The following is an 18,990-nucleotide window of genomic DNA, read 5'->3' on the forward strand; positions in this document are numbered from 1 at the left end:
ATGCCCCCTGCCCCTGATGCCTTTACTTTTTTTTTGGAGACAGAGTCTCAAGCTGTCGCCGTGGGTAGAGTGCCATGGCATCATAGCTCACAGCAACCTCCAACTCTTGGGCTCAAGTGATGTTGCCTCCATTTTTTTTTTTTTTTTTCTATTTTTAGTAGAGATGGGGTATCGCTTTTGCTCAGACTGGTCTCAAACTCATGAGCTCAAGCTATCTACCTGCCTCAGCCTCCCAGAGTGTTAAGATTACTGGCGTGAGCCACCGCACCAAGCCCCTGATGCCTCTAGAATCTACCATACCCCAGAACTCATGCTACACACATACCACCTGGCAACACTCCAACTGTGCCCCAATCAGCTCCACTATAGCCACAGTGCTCCCTGAGACAAGCCATAAAGACTCTAACCCCAAAATGAAGGATGCCCTTTTATACTCTCAGGCCCTTCTGCACAGAGGGAGAAAAGCACATCCCTTAGGCCCATATTATGCAAGTGATCCCATAAGCCCCAGCATCACCAGCCCCATTGTAAGAGCAGGCAAGGCTCAGAGGATCAGCACCAACCCTGCACACCAGAAGGCAGAGGCTCTCCACAGCCCCTCAGCCAGTGTCCATACATTCTCCATGGCCAGCACCCCCATGCCTGGCTTTATACTCCCCACCTAGTCTTGTCTTCTCAGAGGGACCCCCTACAAATTCAATTTATTTAATGGGGGTACATACAATTAGGTTACATAGTTTGCTTTTGTAAGGTTAAAGTCCAGGTTGTAGTGTCCTTCACCCAGGAAGTGTGCAATATACCCATGCAATGTACCTGTTGGGTCAGTTTCCTCTTTCTAAACCTCCCCTACCTCACACCCACGACTCAAAATAGCGGTTTATGTTGGGGGCAGGGCTCAAATCAGGCCCAAGGCAGGTGCCTCATAGAAGAGCTCTGTGGAAGACACTGAGGTCTGGCTTTACTGCTGTTCCTCCAGTGATGGGAACAATTCAGCTGCAACTCACTTTTCAGAGCCAACAGCAGATATGGAGAGTGGTGGTCACACCCCCTGGATCCCCCAACCTTTCCTGCCACAAGTCCTAGCTGGACCCTGAGGGAAATGCTGAGCCAAGTAAGGGCTACTCCCAATCATTCTACCCTAGCCCCTTCCCAGGCCCTCTCTGAATCCAAGCTAGGCCAATCTCAAGCCATCTTGTGCCAGGCCCAGCACATCCCTCCTCCTGAACTTACTAGAAGGTTGCTGCAGCAGCAGCCCCTGCCTCTATCTGCTCCTCAGTGAGGTTCAGAATTTTCTTTCCAAGGAGATGGGAGGCAGAACAAGCCTGGCTGAGATGATGCTGGCCAGCCATCTGCCTTCCTCCCAAGGCCAAGGCAGGGAAATCCTCCTCCTCCTTGCCTGGCTTCAGCAGCTGCCTCCCTACCCCCAGAAAGCCATCCTACCGTTCCTCCCCTCATTTGGCCTCAATAGGAGGGAATGAGGTTCCAGCTGGTCAGCGTCTCCCTCCAAGGGAAGACAGCTGGGGAGTGGAAGGCCGGCTGCCAGCCAGGCCAAAGAGGCCCTTATGAGGTGGGGGTGGGACAAGCTGTCTTCCTCTGCCCAGAGGCCCTCCCTTGCCCTGTGCCTTCAAAATTCAGCTCTGGCCCACAGAATTCTTGGGTTGGAGTTTAGAAAGCCACTTCCTCCAAGAAGCCTTCAGAATCTCTAGCCATCCCTGCCCTTCTGCTGTGCACTTTGGTGCCACCTGCTGGAAGAACATGGTTTCTCAGCCCTGGGGGCTAGTCTGGTGCTGGTGAGGAGGCCACCATGAGCTGCTAGTGACAGTATCTGTACTCAGTCACATTTGAGTCCTGCAGAGCCCTGCCCAAGGTAGAAAATGAACAGAAATATCAGCCATGGCCCCAGCATACCACTTCTCAAGCCTCAGTTTCCCCCTGTATCTCAGTTCATAATCACCAAAGCTTTGTGTGGTTCTTTTAAAAAGCGTACATATCCCATCCAAACGCCATGATAAAATAGCTAATTTTGCCTGTGACATTGTCATTATAAGAACAAAGATAAAATTCCAAATTGTTGATGAACTAAATGCATTAATTTCTATGAAGATCTTGTAAAAAAAGAAATATTCCCCCGTTAAATATTTATTTACTGACGTAAACAAACGAAATACTTTCCACCAAATTCTATAATACATATTTGTCACAATCAGTGATGAGGATGAGGGAAATATGGCTCACAGCAGAGCTAATGAGCTCTGATATTCTCATTAAGATCTTGACCCTCCCCAGAGGCCCAGCTGGCTCCTCCCACCCTGATCTGAGCCTTCTGAGCATCAAGGAGGTCCTCTGTGTTCTCCCTCAGGCAGGAGCCAGGTCCAGCCCAGGGCCCAGAAACCACAGCAGACCTTGAGCCCCAGGTTGCAGGGACTTCTTTGGACTCTGAAACTGTGATTATGGACAGCAAGATCAGGAAGGCCAGGGTAGGGAGACCCAGGGAAACCTGATGCCTCTCTGTAACCAAGGAGAGCTCAAGGTTGGGGTGACATGTACTGGACAGAATGGCAGATATGCTGACAGGCCCATTAGGCACTTGAAACCACTGTCCAGGGACCAAGCCTCTTTCTGGTTGCACACTCCAGGCTGGTGGCACTGAGGCCCCTGACACAAAAGAAATATGAGTCTCAGCTCTTCCAGGTTACCCATGCTTAGGCTCTGCCAGTGGGTACCTAGAATATGCCCTCTCCAGGGAGGCTCACCCATCCAAGGACAAGAGCCTTTAGGACCCACCTTGAGTGAGACCAGGCTCACTCCTCCCATAAGAATTCTCTCGGCTTATCTTCTAGGGCTGACTCTCCTACAGGAAAATATTACAGAATGCCCTAGATGAAGGTCCCCACCAAGGCCAATAATCCCTAATAGAGGCTCTATCCCAAGACACATAGCCAGTTAATAGTCAGGACTTGGTAAAACGACATGTTAGGATGTTAGCACAGGAAATTGAGCCGGATCCTCTCAAGACCACATTACAAAGTCTGCTTCAGGTGACCTACCTCACTCAGGCTGTCTGCCCCACTCCAGGCAGCTGGTTCTGTTCTGGCAATCTGCCCCCTCAAGTTGCCTATCCACACCTGACCCTTGAGTCCTCAGGATGCTGCAAAACCACCTGTGACCCCAGTTCCATTTGCTGAAGCTACCTACAGACCTCTCCAAGTGCTGTCTACACCACCATTCCCATTACATCCAGGCATCCTCCTCCTGGTACTGGGCTTGGCCCAGAACAGGCACTAGTCATGTGTGTTGGCTGAACACTGGACATTATCTCACACAGAAGGACAGAGGAGGCCTTGCATACCTTTAGTAATAGGGAACTCATCACCTCTTGGCAGAAGCCTGTTCCAGACATCCTGGGGCAGCTCTGGAGGCAACTAAAAGGCTCTCTGAGGAAGAGAGCTAAGGTGGTAGTCTCAATCTCTATGCCCAGCTGGGCTAATTTAGTAGGTTCGGCACTGTCTTCTCAAGTCTTCACAACCAGGATAGGGTCTCTAGCTGAGGTTTCTAATACCTGGTAGACTGCACTTTCCTCTCTGGGTACATTCCTTTGGGCATTTCTAGGGTAGCTTCCTTCTTTCTAGAGTGGGCACCATACCTGGCTACTATTAGAGGGGGCACAGAGCCTGGTCTCCATGCTTGATACTCAAGACATGCGTAGTTCCCTCACGGTAGAGCCCCCACCCCCATGTCTTCCTTTAAGTGTCTTTCTTGTCAGCCAAATAGCCACTTCCTCCAGGAAGCCAGCCTGAGTCCAGAACCCGTGTCCAGCGAAATAGCCAGTAATGAGACCCCAGTAATGAGTCTCCAGCCTGGGGGCGCTTCCCTGGTGCAGTCCCTTACGGAAAGCTTCGCCCCTCTCTGCAATACTCCACATACTGCAGATGATGAGTTGGGGCAGAGTGGGGGAGGAATAGTGACCAGAGAGGTAAAAGTTAAACAGAGAGAGGATGGCTCAAGCCCAACAGTTTGAAGTTGCTGTGAGGTATGATGATACCACTGCACTCCACCCAGGGCAACAGAGTGAGACTTTGTCTCAAAAAAAAAAAAAAAAAAAGTTAAACAGAGATATGAGAAATGGCTGGAGGGGAGGGACTGGACACTACAGAGTGGTCAGGCCTGGGGACATTGGCTGCATGAAGGTCAAAGGAGACCTCAGCCTGGGGCTTGTGGTGCAGTGATAATACTTACGGAAATTGACTGGAGGCTTGAGGGATGAGGGGGAGGTGAGAGAACAGACAGTGAATATAATAGTTTAGATCCCACAAATTGATTTTTTAATGGTGTAAGAGATCTGACCTTGTTTAGGAATTGAAAGGAAGAATCTGGAAGATTCTGCACACAGGAATACAGAGAATTGGCCATTCAGGGTCCAGGGAGTAAGGTGAGGGGATTCAGAACTTTGTAGAAGGATCCAAGAGAAAAGTGCCCTTCTGTCAGGGGGCAAGGTACAGATGTAGCACTGGAAGGCATATTGGCTTTGTTGTCTTTGTGGAGGAGGAGGTGAGCCATCTGCCCAGAGAGGAGGCTGAGGGAAGGGGGGTGGAGGGCATGTTTAAGATGGGAAGATGGTCTTCCCAGTTCTGGTGGGGGACTGCAAGGTGCTAAGCAGGTGGAGCAAGAGGCTGCTCAGCAGGGACAAGCTGAGGCTAGCTGAGTGGGCAGCAAGGATGACCCCCCAGGCCGATTTCCCCGCTCCCGGCAGTGAGGTGGGGGAGGGAGGCTCCAGGCTGGAGGCTGCTGGGATTCCTCCAGGGCTGGGGGGCTGCCAGCCGGGCGGGACCACAAGTCGGGCAGCCAAGGGAGCTGCGGATGTTGGCAAAAGAGTGCTTGAAGGATGGATCAGGGAACCTCAGCTGGGGAGGGCGGGAAATGAAGACAAAAGGGGCAGCAGGGGAGGAAGCAAGGCCCAGTGTCCTGCTGAGTCTGGAACCTATGTCCAGGGAGAGACTGAGACTGGGTTGGAGGGCCTGAGGGCAGTGGGTAGAGAGGATGCAGATTCAGCAATTTAAGGAGTGGAGCAGTTCCAGGTGGTGACATGGCCTTGGGCAGCCACTGGTGGGGGTGGCTAAAGTGGAAAGTAGAGGAGTAAAGGAGTAGGGTCCCTGGAGATGACAGGATCATGGACCAAGAAGCCACAGGCCCAGACGGCTGACACGTGTCTGCTGAGCTCTTCCTGAGTGAGGGCAGGAGTGAGTGCACAAGAGGACTGCAAGCCACAATCACCCATGAATGGAAGGGGCGGGGAAGGGGCGGATTCGGATGGCCTGCCACAGGACAGCACTTGGCTGGTTAAACACACTTGGTGCTTTTAGCCAAGCTCCAGTAAAGAGCTGGCAGCCATGCAGCCTCAGTCACGCTCACAGTCCTCTCCGGTTTCATAGCCTGGCAGACTACAAGCAAAGCTAGGCCAGGGGCTAGAGACACAGGCAGGTAGGCAGGTGGGCCAGTGGGCAGTGGGGTAGATGGCATCTACTCTCTGACCACTGGCAAAAGGTTAGGCCTCCTAGCTGGCAAGACCACAATATTCACCAGGAAGCTGAAAAAGCCTTGTGCAAACAAGTCACAGGCTGGGCTCTAGTAATAAATACACTGCTTCCTGGTATGTCCTCAGCTCTGGCCTTGGGACAGGGGAAACAGGGGCTCAGACCAGAGGATGGATGGACAGACAGGGGGCTGTGATACAGCAGCCCGTGAACTACCCCATCTCTGGCCTCTTGCCCCAGTAGGTCCATGTTGGCACACCTTGATGAGGACCAGGGCGATGTGAGCATGAGTGCAGCTAGGACAGCAGAGAGGTTTCCAGAGAAGGAGGCCTGTGGTCAGACAGAGTCTGCTTCCTAGCTTCGGCAGGTATCTTGGCCCTTCAGGTATCCCTGTGCCTCCTGAATGAGAATGAAACCCTCTGGCTGTAGCACCCACTTGAGCAAGTGAATCTTATAGAAGTGGCTGCTACCTGCTGAGGGTGGTAATCAGGCCAGGCAGGAAGCATCTAACCCTGTCCCTGCAGGAACAAGGAGGGCAGGTATCCCAGGTCCCAAGGACTGTGGAGGTGCCATCATCAGAAAATGATGGCACTCAAAAGAGTTCGAGAAATGCTTCCCCTCCACACACACCCATGCTCTGCCAATGCAGAGCACACTCACAGAAGCTAGCCACCAATCATGCTTCTGCAACCACCTGCATGGGGCAGCCACCTTGGCTGGGGTAATTTCTTTGTCCACCAGGCCTTGGTTCATGGCTCTTAAGCCATCTTGAAAAGGAGCCTTCTCTACCTCCCGAGACCCATAGGCACAGGCACACATGGCAAGTAGAGACTTTTCAGTCCAAGTGCTCTCACCTACCTCACAGGTACCAAGGTCCTTTCCTCAGCTCAGCTTCTCGAGGAGCTTAGTGTGGGCAGAGCTGCACCCAAGGCTGACATGATGGGAAAGCAGAAGCAGCTGAGCTCATAAGCATAGGGTGCGTCTATCTGAGCTCCTGAAGGCTTGGGCTAGAACTGAGAAAGGCAGCTAGATATTCAGCCTGTGCTCCAACCCTACCCTTACCAGCTCCCTGAGAGCCGTGGTCAGAGCAGATAGCAAATATGCCTCTGCCCAGGCACAGCCAGAGGGTCTGAATGGTCCCCTCCATGAATAGCCTCTTCAGAGCCCTGTCCATCCCCTGACACCTGACCCTGGCATGGGATGTGGGGCCTGGTGAGTATTCAGTAATGCCATAGGGTGAGAGGAAGAGCTCTATCTTCCCTGGTGCCCCCAAACCAATGTCTGAAATGCAGGGGTATACGGAGAGGGGGCTTCATCCAGCACTACTGCATGGAACAATCTTGCCTGCTCACCATAGCCAGCAGTGAAGTTGCTGGTCAGCCCACTTTATGAGTAGTAGCTTGGAGGTGCAGGGCTATTGAATGACCAGCCAAGTCACACGGCCTGGGAGGACCCAAGGTAGTGCCAGACCAGCTCTGACAGCTGACAGAGGCATGAAGGCAGCTGGCCTTTGCCATGCAGGAATCAGCTCTTGTAGGTGCAGCCATCCTGCCCAGGGAGAGGGGAAGACTGTGTGGGGCACACTCACGTAATGAAGTCCAGGAAGCTGGCGAGTGGCTCGTAGGCGTGGTTCCTCATGTGACGGAACTCCACCACCATCTTCTCCTTAAGACGGTCATCAATGACTGACACTGTCAGAGGTGAAGCCTCGTTGGCCAGGAAGTTGCCATAGTCAGTGCTCTGCAGGTGAAGTTTCAAGTCTGAAACACAAGGGTGCAGGGTGAGGGCTGGCCTTGTTGAGCCCCTGCGAGGGTTCCAAGTCCCTACCCCATCCTGACTCTGGGATCTAACCCAGTGATTTTTGGGCACACCTGTGTGTTCTGAGAGGATCTTAGGTGTGCTGCAAAACAAACTTCTTTAAAATTTTTATTCTATTTTATTTTATTTTTTATTAAATCATAGCTATGTACATTAATGCAATCATGGGGTACCATGCGCTGGTTTTATATACAATTTGAAGTATTTTCATCACACTGGTTAACACAGCCTTCCTGGCATTTTCTGAGTTCTTGTGTTAAGACATTATATTCTACATTTAGTAAGTTTCACATGTACCCTGCCGCAAACATTTTTAAAGCTCACTAATTAATTCTGAAAGAAGTTCAAAGCACAGTATTTTTTTTACGATCAACATAATTTAAGTGTGCTGTAGAAGTTTAACTATAGGTTCAAGTGTGCCATGAGATAAAAAAAGGTTGAGGAAAATGCACTAGCCTCTCCCCTGCCATTGTGTCCTACTACTACCCTGACTCCCACCTCCCTGTTGGCTCAGGGCCTACCACAGGGCAGCCAGGCTATGGCCCTGCAGATGCCCCAGATCCCTGGGCCACAAGCCAGCACACTGGGCCCCAGAGTGCAGGCATTAGTGGAACAGTTGTTCCCCAAGATGACATAGCCTGAGAAACTCCAACCAAGGCTCTATTCACAAGCCATAGCCTTTGAGGTCCTTCTGTGTGCTGGCTCTAGGATGGCCCTAACCTAGAGCAGAGTAAAACACAGGGCCTGCCCTCCAGGGCCCCAGGGTCAGAGAGGCGAGCCAAAGCAGCCCCAGACAGACACCAGGCATAGGAAATAAAGGAAGTGCCAAAAGTTGTGGGAGTAGAAAGGGCACCAAACTGGATGAGGTGAAGAAGGCCACACTAGGCTGGGCCACAGCAAAGGGCAGGGAAAGGAAGGTATAAAGGAAGCAGGCAGCAGGACAGTGTAAGTGAAAAGTGGCCTGGACGGTGAATGAGTGGTGTATGGGCAGATGAGGCTGGAAGGAAAGATGGGGCATCCCTTCAGGGTGGATGGAGGGCAATCCTAAGGGTTTTCCTGAGCCTTTAGGGACTGAGGTGAGGGAAAAGGGAGGACAAAGAGAAGAGGGCCTGGAGGAGGCATGATGGGACCATGGCAACAACCTAGCAGTCCCCCAGCTTTCATCCTTGCTCCCTGGGCTCCAGATTCTTCTGCACATAGCTGCCAGAGTGATCTTTTTCTTTTTTTTCAGACAGAATCTCATTATGTTATCCTCGGTAGAGTACCGTGGCATCACAGCTCACAGCAACCTCAAACTCTTGGGCTTAAGTGATTCCCAAGTAGCTGGAACTACAGGTGCCTACCACAATACCCGGCCATTTTTTTGTTGCAGCTGTTTAGCTGGCTGGGCTGGGTTCGAACCCGCCACCCTTGGTGCATGTGACTGGTGCCATAACCACTGTGCTACAGGCACCGAGCCTTTTTCTTTTTTCTCAAGAGATAGGGTCTCACCTTGTTACCCTGGCTGGACTTGAACTCCTGGGCTCAAGTAATCCTTCCATCTCAGCCTCCCAGGTAGCTGAGACAACCGATAGGTACTATGTTCAGCCACAGTGATCTTTTTAAAACACAAGACAGATCACATCTCTCCTCTCCTGCTCCTGTATCACTCAGGAGTCCCCTTCTTGGGCCTGTATGTGGTCACCCCCACCAACCCTGCCTTACCTCTGACTTACCCTTGCTGCTCCCCATACTCACTTGCCCTCACCTTGGGGCCTTGCCCTATTCCCTGTCCTGGAAAGTGGTGGCTGCCTCTGTCCCTTCCTTCAGACTGCCCCCCATGTCCCCTCTGCAGAGGATTCTCCTGCAGCCCACCACTCTGTCCCTTTACATATGCCATTCTTCTTTATAGCACTTATCCCACCCAATGCAGGACTCATAAGCTCCATGAAAACAGGGACTTTGTCTGGGTCATTGAGGTATCCTAGAGCTTAAAACAGAGTATGTTCATGCTCAGTAAGTAACTGAGGAACAAAGGAAAGATGGGAGAGGGTTGGTGCAGACAGCAGGAGGGTTTACTCCTCCATTTTGATGTGGGGGCCATTATGGTAGTGATGGTAATACCAAGGGCAGTGGCTGACAAGGGACCCATGTGTGTATGTTTGTGTGTCCACCAGCTGAGGTTGGCTTCTGCTGCCTGGGACTACATGCATATATGTCCTCTGGGGAGGCTGGCCAGGGCACGAGAAAAGGAGGTATACTTGTGACCACTCCTCCACACTCTTTTAACCAAGGCTTCCCCAGGTGTCCTGAGGCCCAGAGGACCATGCTATCCTGAGCTGTTTCAACAGGAAGGAAGGTGGGACATGCAACCTCTCTACAGGCTTAGGCAATCCCTGCGATGCCCCGCATTATGCCTCATCAAAAGAAGACTTCCCCTAGCCTGGAGTTAGATGTGCTACAGCAGAAACAGAAGAGAGCATGTGGGGAGGGGTAAAGTGGGGAGACAGCTGCTGGAGTGGGTGCTTCCCATCATAATCTCTGAGTGGGCTGGAAACAGGTAGCATACATGTCCCCTGGGGCTCCTGAGCACTCATGGAGTGGACCACTTCAGCCTCTGGAGGCCAGGAGGAGGGACTGGCCTCCATTCATGACTACTTTTCTCCCATGGCCACCCAAAATGGCATAAAAGAGAGGGCAAGGCAGGGTAGGCAGAAGCCACCAGCCCATTCTGCCCCATGGACCCCATCGGTACCCCAGACCTTTTGCAATGAGCCCCTGCCCTGTACTCTATTCTCCCCTACCCTCGCCTGACCAAGCCCCAGCTCCTCCTGGAATAGAGCCTCCATAAGAAAAGGTGCTTTGCTCAGTAATACTTGCATTGTTGCAGTATGTGATTATTCATTTGGTTGTTACCAAAAACTTGTAACTATAATTGGTGGTTGTTACCATAATATAATAGTATATATAATAGTGTTGCCTGTATTTCTACCTCTAGAAATAGGCTTTATGTGCTAGATTTTAATATCCTTGAGCTTGGGCAAGTGCAAGAGTCTTTTAAAAACAAATACGGAAAAAAAAAAAAAAGAAAGAAAGAAACACACAGGGAGATCCCATTTCTACTAAAAATAGAAAAATTAGCCAGGCATAGTATAGTAGCACACGCCTACGGTCCCAGCTACTAAGAAGTCTGAGGCAAGAGGATTGCTTGAGCCTAGAAGTTTGAGGTTGCTATGAGCTACGATCACATCACTGCAACTCTAGCCTGAGTGACAGAGCAAGACTCTGTCTCAAAAAAAAAAAAAAAAGAAAGAAACATGATTTACTTGCACAATTGATCAGTTCTGAGATCGTTAATGTCCCTTAAAGCAGTTTTTATGGGTTTAAAACAAATGATGAGAACATTAATTGGTCCCTCTTACTATAATGTTGGGTGAAACCTCCTTAATCTATCAAGTCATATTCACTCTCTGGTTTTATATACTTATAACTATCAATAAACATTGGGGTTCTGGCCCAGGCCCAGCAAGTGCTAAAATCTCCACTAGGGGAAGCTGCAGAGCAGATGGCAGCTGGGAACCAGGACTGGAATACGGTGTTCTGGGTCAGACGGAGGCACCAGTGAGGCAGCTGCCAGACCAAACCTGTCCACTTACCCATGCAGCCACTGCAGCCAGCTGAGAGCCCTTTCCAGGCCAGGAAAAGCCTGGGCCTAGACACCAAGCCAGATGCACAAGGAGAGCCCTAGGGCAAAAGCTCATTCTCTGGGTGGGGCCTTCTACCCAGTGGCCCCACTATTTCTGGGGACAAAGAACCTGGATTCCAGTCCAGCTTTCTCATCCCTCCCCTCCAAAGCGTCTAGGGGCCAAGCCTCCACCAGGCATCTGTACACACACTGCTTTTCCAAGCCCTGGCACATGCTACTGGTAGGCTTCCCCGAGCAAGCTGTCACCTCCCACTCAAGATCCTCATGAGCTCTCAAAGCAGTGTGAAACTTCCTCTGCCCCAGCCTACGCCTTCGCTCCACATGGCTTCTCTCCCTGGAAAGCTAGCTCAGCAACTTCCCCACTGCCAAATACCTTTCTTCTCCAGCCCTCAGGGACTCTCCATCCAACACCTGGCACTGGTCAGGTAAGAGCCCTCACCCCAATGCAAGGAGGGGCAACATAGATCCACTCTAACTGGAAACACACGGGCCATGCAGTGTACTCAGTGCCATTCCAGAAGCAACTTGCATGCCGGACCTCCCAGCCACCACACCCGTTTCATGGCCTTGGGAAGAGAAATTAGACAGAACACGAAACTTGTCCAGAGTCCCATAGTCAGGGTGTACAGAGGCTGGGGAGCAAGTCAGGATGGTGGATTCTATCCATCCTCAATCTGGTCTCCTCTCTTCCCCCACTCTACACCTCCTTCACCACATTCTTCCACAGCCTTGGCCCGGGACAGGGCTTTCAGATGTGGACTCCACTGTCCAGAAGGACTTTAGTCTCAGAGCTCACAGGTAGCAAAGAGGTAAGAGAGGGCAGGGCATGCTCTCCCCTTGACCTCAGAGACAGCTCGGATGCTCATTGCCCACCTGACAGTCATGGATCTGGACTGCCATGACTGAGTAATAGGTTCTTCTGGAACCTAATGCCTTGTGGCACTAGCCATTCCTTGAGAAGCTAAGAAGGTTGCATGTGAATGAGGGGACAAAGCCAAATGGTGGACTCTTCTTTTGCATGTCCCCCACCTATGCTGTTTAGCATGGGCCTCAGAGCAAACACCCCTGTGACTTGGCTGCTGCATTCTGCTGACACTACATCTAAGGAAGCCATGGATCTAAGCACTGCTGGAACACAGGCAGCCGGGTGGTTTCTGCTGGCGTTTGTCAGATCAGAGCAAACCCCGGAGACTCTACTGAGAATCCTGCCCAAGGCCTGAGGAGTCCTCCTTACCAGGAAACTCATTTTAAAACCCCCAAGGGATGATGTCAAAGGGCCATTCCAGACCACTTTCCCTGGCCAAACCTCACGTCTCCCTGCGACCCAGGGAAAAGGGACAGCCTGCCAGCCAAGAAGGCGACTTGAGCTCCCAACTTGCCCATGAGGGGACCACACAGGGTTTCCAAACCAGCTCCAGGCTCTGTTGGAGGAACCTAGCACTCAGGCCCAGCGGCTGACAGCCTCAAGCCCTTAACACAGTCCTGACCAGAGCAAGGACAAGGCCAATTAGGATGCCCCCTCCTCCCCATCTTCCTGCTCAGAGGGATGCGGAGGAGGGGATATGACTGGGAGGGAATGGGACTGGAGGAAGGATATGAGCACAGGAGGAGAAGCCTGGAACATGTAGAATGCTTCGTGGGAGACCTGGCCAGCCAGTCCCAGCCCAGCCCCTGAGTGCAGCCAAGGACGTTAGGGACTCTGAGAAGCAGAGACTTGTTCCACTGTGGGCCATGGGCTCAGCAGCCTGACAGCCTCAGTGTTGGCCCAAAGAGGCCCAGACGTGCCCAGCTGAGACATGAGCAGAGTTCTGGTTAATAGAGACTCAGGGGACAGCTCTGGTCTACCCACAAGCCCAGCTGTCTACCCCAAATCCTCCCATCCATGGCCCAGGACCAGGAATGTCTGGCCAGCTTGGGATCTCTCACAGCAAAAGACTTCCTTAGAGTCTGATTTCTCATGTGCAAGAAGATGCTGTTATCAGAAAGTTCTTTCGACAGTCTGACCTAAACATCACCTCAGAGGCCGACAACTTAAATTTCCCAGCGTCTCTGGACTTCCCTCAGGGCCTTAGGCTTGCTCCCAGCACCCAACACTCCCAAGACCTTCCCATATCTCTTCTTCCCATATTCTTGTCCCCATGTTCTGGTGATTCCCCCCAAATTCCATCTCCTGATGCCACCCAGATATCCTGCCCTACATCTTGGCTCCTTGCCCCCAAATCCTCTCCACAACATGATGAGTAAAGTCCTCCATGTCCAACATGTCATCACCCTCACTCAGCAACCGCCATGGCCTAGAGCAAGAGTTCTGCCCACTCCCCACAGCCTATGAGGCCCTGTGCCCTCAGTCATGCATTGCCTTGGCCCTTGATTCATCTATCAGTGATCTCTGCTCCCAGCCAGTGCTCCAGGAAAGTCCACAGGCTGTCCTAGAGAGAAGCCCTTAAAGGGCAAGGAACAGGGTTGCTTCCTCAGGCCCAGCAGAGAGACTGGGTTGGGGAGACACTCCCCTACTGTGGAAAGTGAGTCCCTGCCCTTCCTCCTCCACAGGGCAGTCCTGTCTATCTTGAGGTTGCCTGTGTCAAAGACCATTGCTCTGACTCCTGCAGGGGCCCGCTGAGCTTTCTGGGAGGGCTGTAGCCCAATACCCACCTGGCATGGCTATTCCTCCCAGAGCTCATCAGACTGGACCAGACTCAAGCTGGCCCACAGCTTCCATCTGCCCTATTTCCACCCCCAACCCCTAATCTGCAATCTCCCAGGCCAAGGCACCTCAGCAGCAGGGTCCTGGCCCCAGCGAAATCTGCTCTCTTTGGGACAAAGTATGGACTTGGCAGCCAGCCCCAGACAGGCCTTGAGAGGTGGCAGCTGGGCCGTCCTGCCTCCCCTCTCCCTGCCCACTTCCTGAAACTGTTCCCAGATCCTGTCAACCCTGAAGGGGATCTTTTAGCCCTCCTAGGGGCCCAAGGACAGGTAGCAACAGCCTTTCTATCTCCCAGGCCTCTGCAGCTCCTCCCCAAGATCCCTAGGGAGGCAGGAAGGGAAGGTCCTAGCCCATGCTAGTGGAGTGGTCCCACATGCCCCAGGGCCAAGCAGGCACAGAGTAGCCCCTCGTCCAGCACAGTAGGTGGGGCAGCCCCTGCTCTCAACTCACCCATGGCCTCATGGCCCACAGAGGGGTCCTGCTGGCCAGCTGGCCACCATAGAGTGTCAGAGGACAGTGTGTTCCCAGATTTCACTTCTGCTTTTCCAGAGGTCACTCAACAACACTCTCCTGGGGAGCTCCGGGGTTTTCAGGAATTGGAGCCCGTTGAATGAAATCAGATGTGAGAACATGCTTCCCGGAGCCCCGTGTGCCCACCTTGCCATTCCCTAAAAGTGAGCCATGTCCTTAGAGGCTTTTCTACCTCTTCCCTGGGCTCAGATGAGAAGTCTGCTTTGCAGGGACTAGACCTGGGCTTGACCTCCATGCTATGACTTCTAGCAGGTCAAAGCAAGAAAACCTAGGCAGAGAAATGTGGACAGATGACCAGGCCAGCGGCCCAAAAGAGCCAGAACCACTCAGCCTCTCCTCAGTAAATGTGCTGTGCCTAATCCTCCTTGCTAGGCTGGGGGAGCAGGAGATCGTCTCTTTTTCACATCAGCTCCAAAGCAGATGTGTGCACTAGATGGCTAGATCTGCAGGATCAGAGTGCTAGATCAGGAACTCAGTGCAGGAGCCACAACATAGAAACCATTAACCCTGGGTTTACCTGGAGCCTGTGGCACAGACTAAAGTGACCTCTTCAGTCCTTGGATCTCTGCCAGGGCCCATCACTGGTTCCCTGCAAACCTCATCTAACAACCTGACTTTCAACTCTTCCTATCAAACGCCAGATATTTCTGCCTTCCCCTACATGCCACTGGAGGCTTGGCAGCTCCCACCCCCAACTGGTGCTGTCCATGGCATCTTTCCCTGGCCAGTGCAGGCCCACCCACCATCCATCAGCAGGTCCATGCCATAGCCCTGGCCCCCTCTGCAGACCCATTTTGCTAGCTCACTGGTTTTAAGACATCCTTAGGCAGCTGAGTGGAGAAGGAAAAAGAAAAATTGGACTTTGGAGCCACAAGGACCCGGGTTTGAATCCTGTCCACAGCTTGCCCCTAAGCAAAATCTCTCTGGACCCAGGATCCTGGCCAGTTGCCTGGTGAAAGACTCTGCACTTCCAGACTCCCAGGGCACCCACACAAACACTGAGCAGAGATGGTGTGTATAGAGAGAGCTGGACACAGCACCCCACAGCCCATCGCTTTTGGCAGACGAAAGCTCACCAAACAACACAGCTCAGTGCTCTGTGTCCTCAGCTCCAGGCTGTTGCTTAGGCTGTCCTACTCAGTCTTGCACAGAATGCCCCTGAACCTTCTCTCCAGGGTCTGTCTCCCCCCCACCCCCAGGGCTCTAGTATACCTTTCCCTTGTTATAAAGCCTTTAGGGGCCCTTGTGCAGCATGAGCACACAAACCCAGGTCCCACTCTGCTATCTCCTAGAGAAAGAAGAATAGAGCTGGCTCAAGATCTAGACTCCTGGATCTCAAACCCACATCTCACCTTAACTACTAGCAAGATCATACAGATCTTGCAAGGTGGACAGACAGAAGTTAAGACCCAACTTTGTACCACCCACCATACACTAAGCTGCCCTGAGCTGCAGCCCTAAGGTCTCGGGAGCAGGCAGGAGGTGGTGTGGCCAAGGGAAGCTCTTGCTACATGGGAAGCCCCTGGGCTGGTCAGCCAGCAGGCGAGCAATCTTGGGAAGAACCTGGAGTCTACTGTTGGCACAGCCACATGCAAATTACTGGGTTTCAGCTGGCACAGGCATAGGCAGAACTCCTGTGGAGAAAGGACAGTAAGTTCTTCCGCTATCCTTAGATCTGCATTTTATTTCATGTTAGAGGCCTTTGAATGAGGTGAGGCACTCACAGCAGGGTAAGGGGCTGATCCACAGAGGTGGCCCAGCTGCCCTTAAGAGCCACTGGCACTGCCCACCAATAAAGTCAGACACAGGGATCAAATGGTAAGAGCCACTGGCACTGCCCACCAATAAAGTCAGACACAGGGATCAAATGGAAGGGTCACCTAGGAAGCAACAGGATGTCTGCTCTGGGTTCACCTCCCCACTCCCTGCTCCAGGACAGGTGGCAGGTGGCAGTGGAGACACATTTAATTACTCTCATGTTCTCAGGAACACCTTGTCCCTCCAGCTGGGAGAATGAAAGCATCTCTCATATCCTAGGAGGAAGTCAACTTGTTTGACAGTGAGGAGGGTGCCAGGCAGGCGACAGTCCCATTTGCCAAAGGGAAGAGCAGAACTGGTTACTGCTGCACCCAGGGCAAGTTCCAAGAAGCTCTTCTCTGACTGAGCAGAGATCCACCTGGACAGCCTCTCACCAGGCCATCCCCACCCTAAGGCTCCACGGGACTGGCATGTCCCAGGAGACACAGGGTTTGCAGGGCAGCCTCCCTATGTTCCCTGGCCACAGCCCAGCCTGAAAATCAGACAACCCAGCCTCACCCTGGGAGGTAGGGGCCGCACCCTTCTCTGCTACTACCCTGCACTTTGACCTAAGCAAGCTCTTTCCTCTCCAGGCTGGCCACCACAGTTAGAGAACCTGCAGGTTGGAATGGATCAGGGCTGTGAGGAAGAGCTTCTTTTCATTTTCCCAAAGATGTAAGTTTGCCGGGGTGTAAGAGAGGTAAAGTGATTTGGCATGGCCAGGTGCCAGGCAGCCCAGGGAAGGTGAGCTGTGGTGGCACTGAGCTATGCTTAAAAAGTGGCCCATGTCCTGTCTTGCGACTGGGTCTGCAGCCAGCAATCCTTCCAGTCCTTGATACTGGACTCCTGCTGTGTGTGCATAGGCCTCTGGAGAAAGGACATGAAGGAAAGCTGGGCTCACTCACATGGGGGTGGAGGGGATTTCTAGGGCTCTATAGAGTTGGCTGTTCTCAGGAAGTACAAGCAAGCCAGGCTAGATCCTGGCTGAGCATTCTGCCAGTTCCACAGTGCCTAGAGCCAGCCCAAAGAAGAGAAGTAGGAAATACTCATTTTGCTTTGACCTAGGGGCTGAAATTGGGCTCACAGATCAAGCCTTATTTGGGGCTGTGAGGTCATGCTATTCTCAACATGATGTCCCATTCCCTATGCTCATGGAAATTAAACATAGCAGCCCAGCAGTTGAGTTGATTTACACTCTTGCCTGGCAGAGTCAAGAGGCTTGGGCCAAGAAAGAAGGTGGCAGGAGCAGTAACCATCCGGGCTGGTTGTGTATGGCACACTCAGTCCCCAACCCACCCTGCCTTTCAGCCCTCCTCCAGCTGCCCTGCTCAAGGGCTTGAGAGGACATCAGGACATGTACAGGGATAGCAGTAATGTGCTAGAGTTAGCATGACCAGAGCTGTGGACCTGGGCTGACCCCTGGGAGGGAGGTGGTCACATGTGTGGCGAGTCTCACAGCAGAAGCTAGGTCCAAATGGAAGGGGGAAAGGGGGGAATAGAGCCTGGCCTGAAGAATAAAACCCCAGGCTTTGCAATATGGCATCTAGTTTGAAGCTTTAAGGGGTGGGGGTAAATAGGCGAGATGCCATCCATGACCGGGCAGCCTCAGGGCCCTGTGTGCCCAGTCATGAGTTGCAGCTCACTTGTATCCCTCAACTCCCAACCTTTTAGGCTTCAAGCTAGATCCCATGTGGCAAGGCCAGAAGCAATGGCAAGGTCCGAAGCATGGCAAGGTCCGTAGAAACAGAGCCTCATTTCCCAGACCACTCCTCCCTGAGTTGGAAGCCAGTATATGGGCTTAGTCCAGGCATGAAAAAAACAAAAGAATGAAGGGGGAAAAAAAAAATCAAAGAATGCAGAGTGATTAGACAAGAAAAACTAAGACATGTGGTAGGAGACCGTAAGTAAGCCCTTAGGCCTCACCTGGGACCCAATTTCCCAGATAAAATAATAAGGCTGAGTAAGGTTACCTTCAGGGGCCTGTCTAGCTCTGACACTGTTCTAGACCAGTCAGGCCCAGATCGCATTGACTCACTCTGCAACCCAGCTCTGAGAGCCACTCAGGAGCTCAGGATGAAACCAGTGGTCTTCCAAGGAGCAGTACTGGCAGAACTGGTGGCAGGTCTGGGAAGGCCCTGCGGCTCTGGCGCCTATGAGTAGCCATCAGAGCAGAAATAGGGGTAGGTGGTAAAGGCTGAGTTGCAGTGGCAAAGACACCACAGATGACTCCTCAGAGGGGAAAGCCCCAGCTACTATGAAGCCTCTGCTGAGGTCAAGGCCTGAAAACCATTGCCTGAATATCCAAGGGTGGACAAAGCCAGGGCAAGTGCCCAGGGCCCCGCCAGAGCTGGCCAGGAAAGCAGTGTCCAACTCAGAGCTGTTTCCTCACATACCCCTTTCCCTGCCATATACCTGCCTGGTGGCCTCAGGAGTAGCCACACTAACACAGCCAGTCCCATCCCTGCCCCTAGAGCGCTACTCCAGGGCCCTTCTGAGGAACCGCAGAGCGCTGGGTGTGGACAAGCAGAGAAGGCATCCAGGCTATGCAAAAGCAACCTAGCCTACTGTGTGGTTCTTCAGGGCCTTCATCTTCCTGCCTCTGAAAGAGGAGGAAAGCCAACATCCCAGTGCAAAATAGATTAAAAAAAAAAAAAAATCAGCCCAAGGAATAGATGTTAGATGAGGCAGAAGCCAGTGAGGCCAATGGAAAGGTCCCCAAGTTAGGGTGTAGAGTGGAGGAGAAGAGCTGTTGATCACATGATAACAACCCCTCACCCAGTATGACTGTGTGGACCTATAGTGGTTATATGGAGTTTGGGTACCTGGTTTGGGCCTCTCCTACGGTCACCCTGCACACATGTACGTGAATGCCACACACTCCTTTATGTCCCTCAGCGTGCCAAAAGAGGCTGAGAAGAGAGGAA

The 18,990-nt window shown here is 52.3% G+C and overlaps 1 protein-coding gene across 1 annotated transcript in view; it reads right to left on the reverse strand.

Moving 5' to 3' along the window:
• ATP6V0D1 (ATPase H+ transporting V0 subunit d1) overlaps positions 1-18,990 on the reverse strand; it is a 46,636-nt gene that overhangs the window by 9,285 nt on the left and 18,361 nt on the right. The window contains exon 2 of the mRNA XM_053604087.1: positions 7,120-7,291. Coding sequence (XP_053460062.1) covers positions 7,120-7,291 — 172 coding nt within the window. The remainder of the gene's footprint in view (positions 1-7,119; positions 7,292-18,990) is intronic.

The sequence above is a fragment of the Nycticebus coucang genome, chromosome 2 (genome assembly GCF_027406575.1).
Source record: "Nycticebus coucang isolate mNycCou1 chromosome 2, mNycCou1.pri, whole genome shotgun sequence".
NCBI classification, from domain to species: Eukaryota; Metazoa; Chordata; class Mammalia; order Primates; family Lorisidae; genus Nycticebus; species Nycticebus coucang.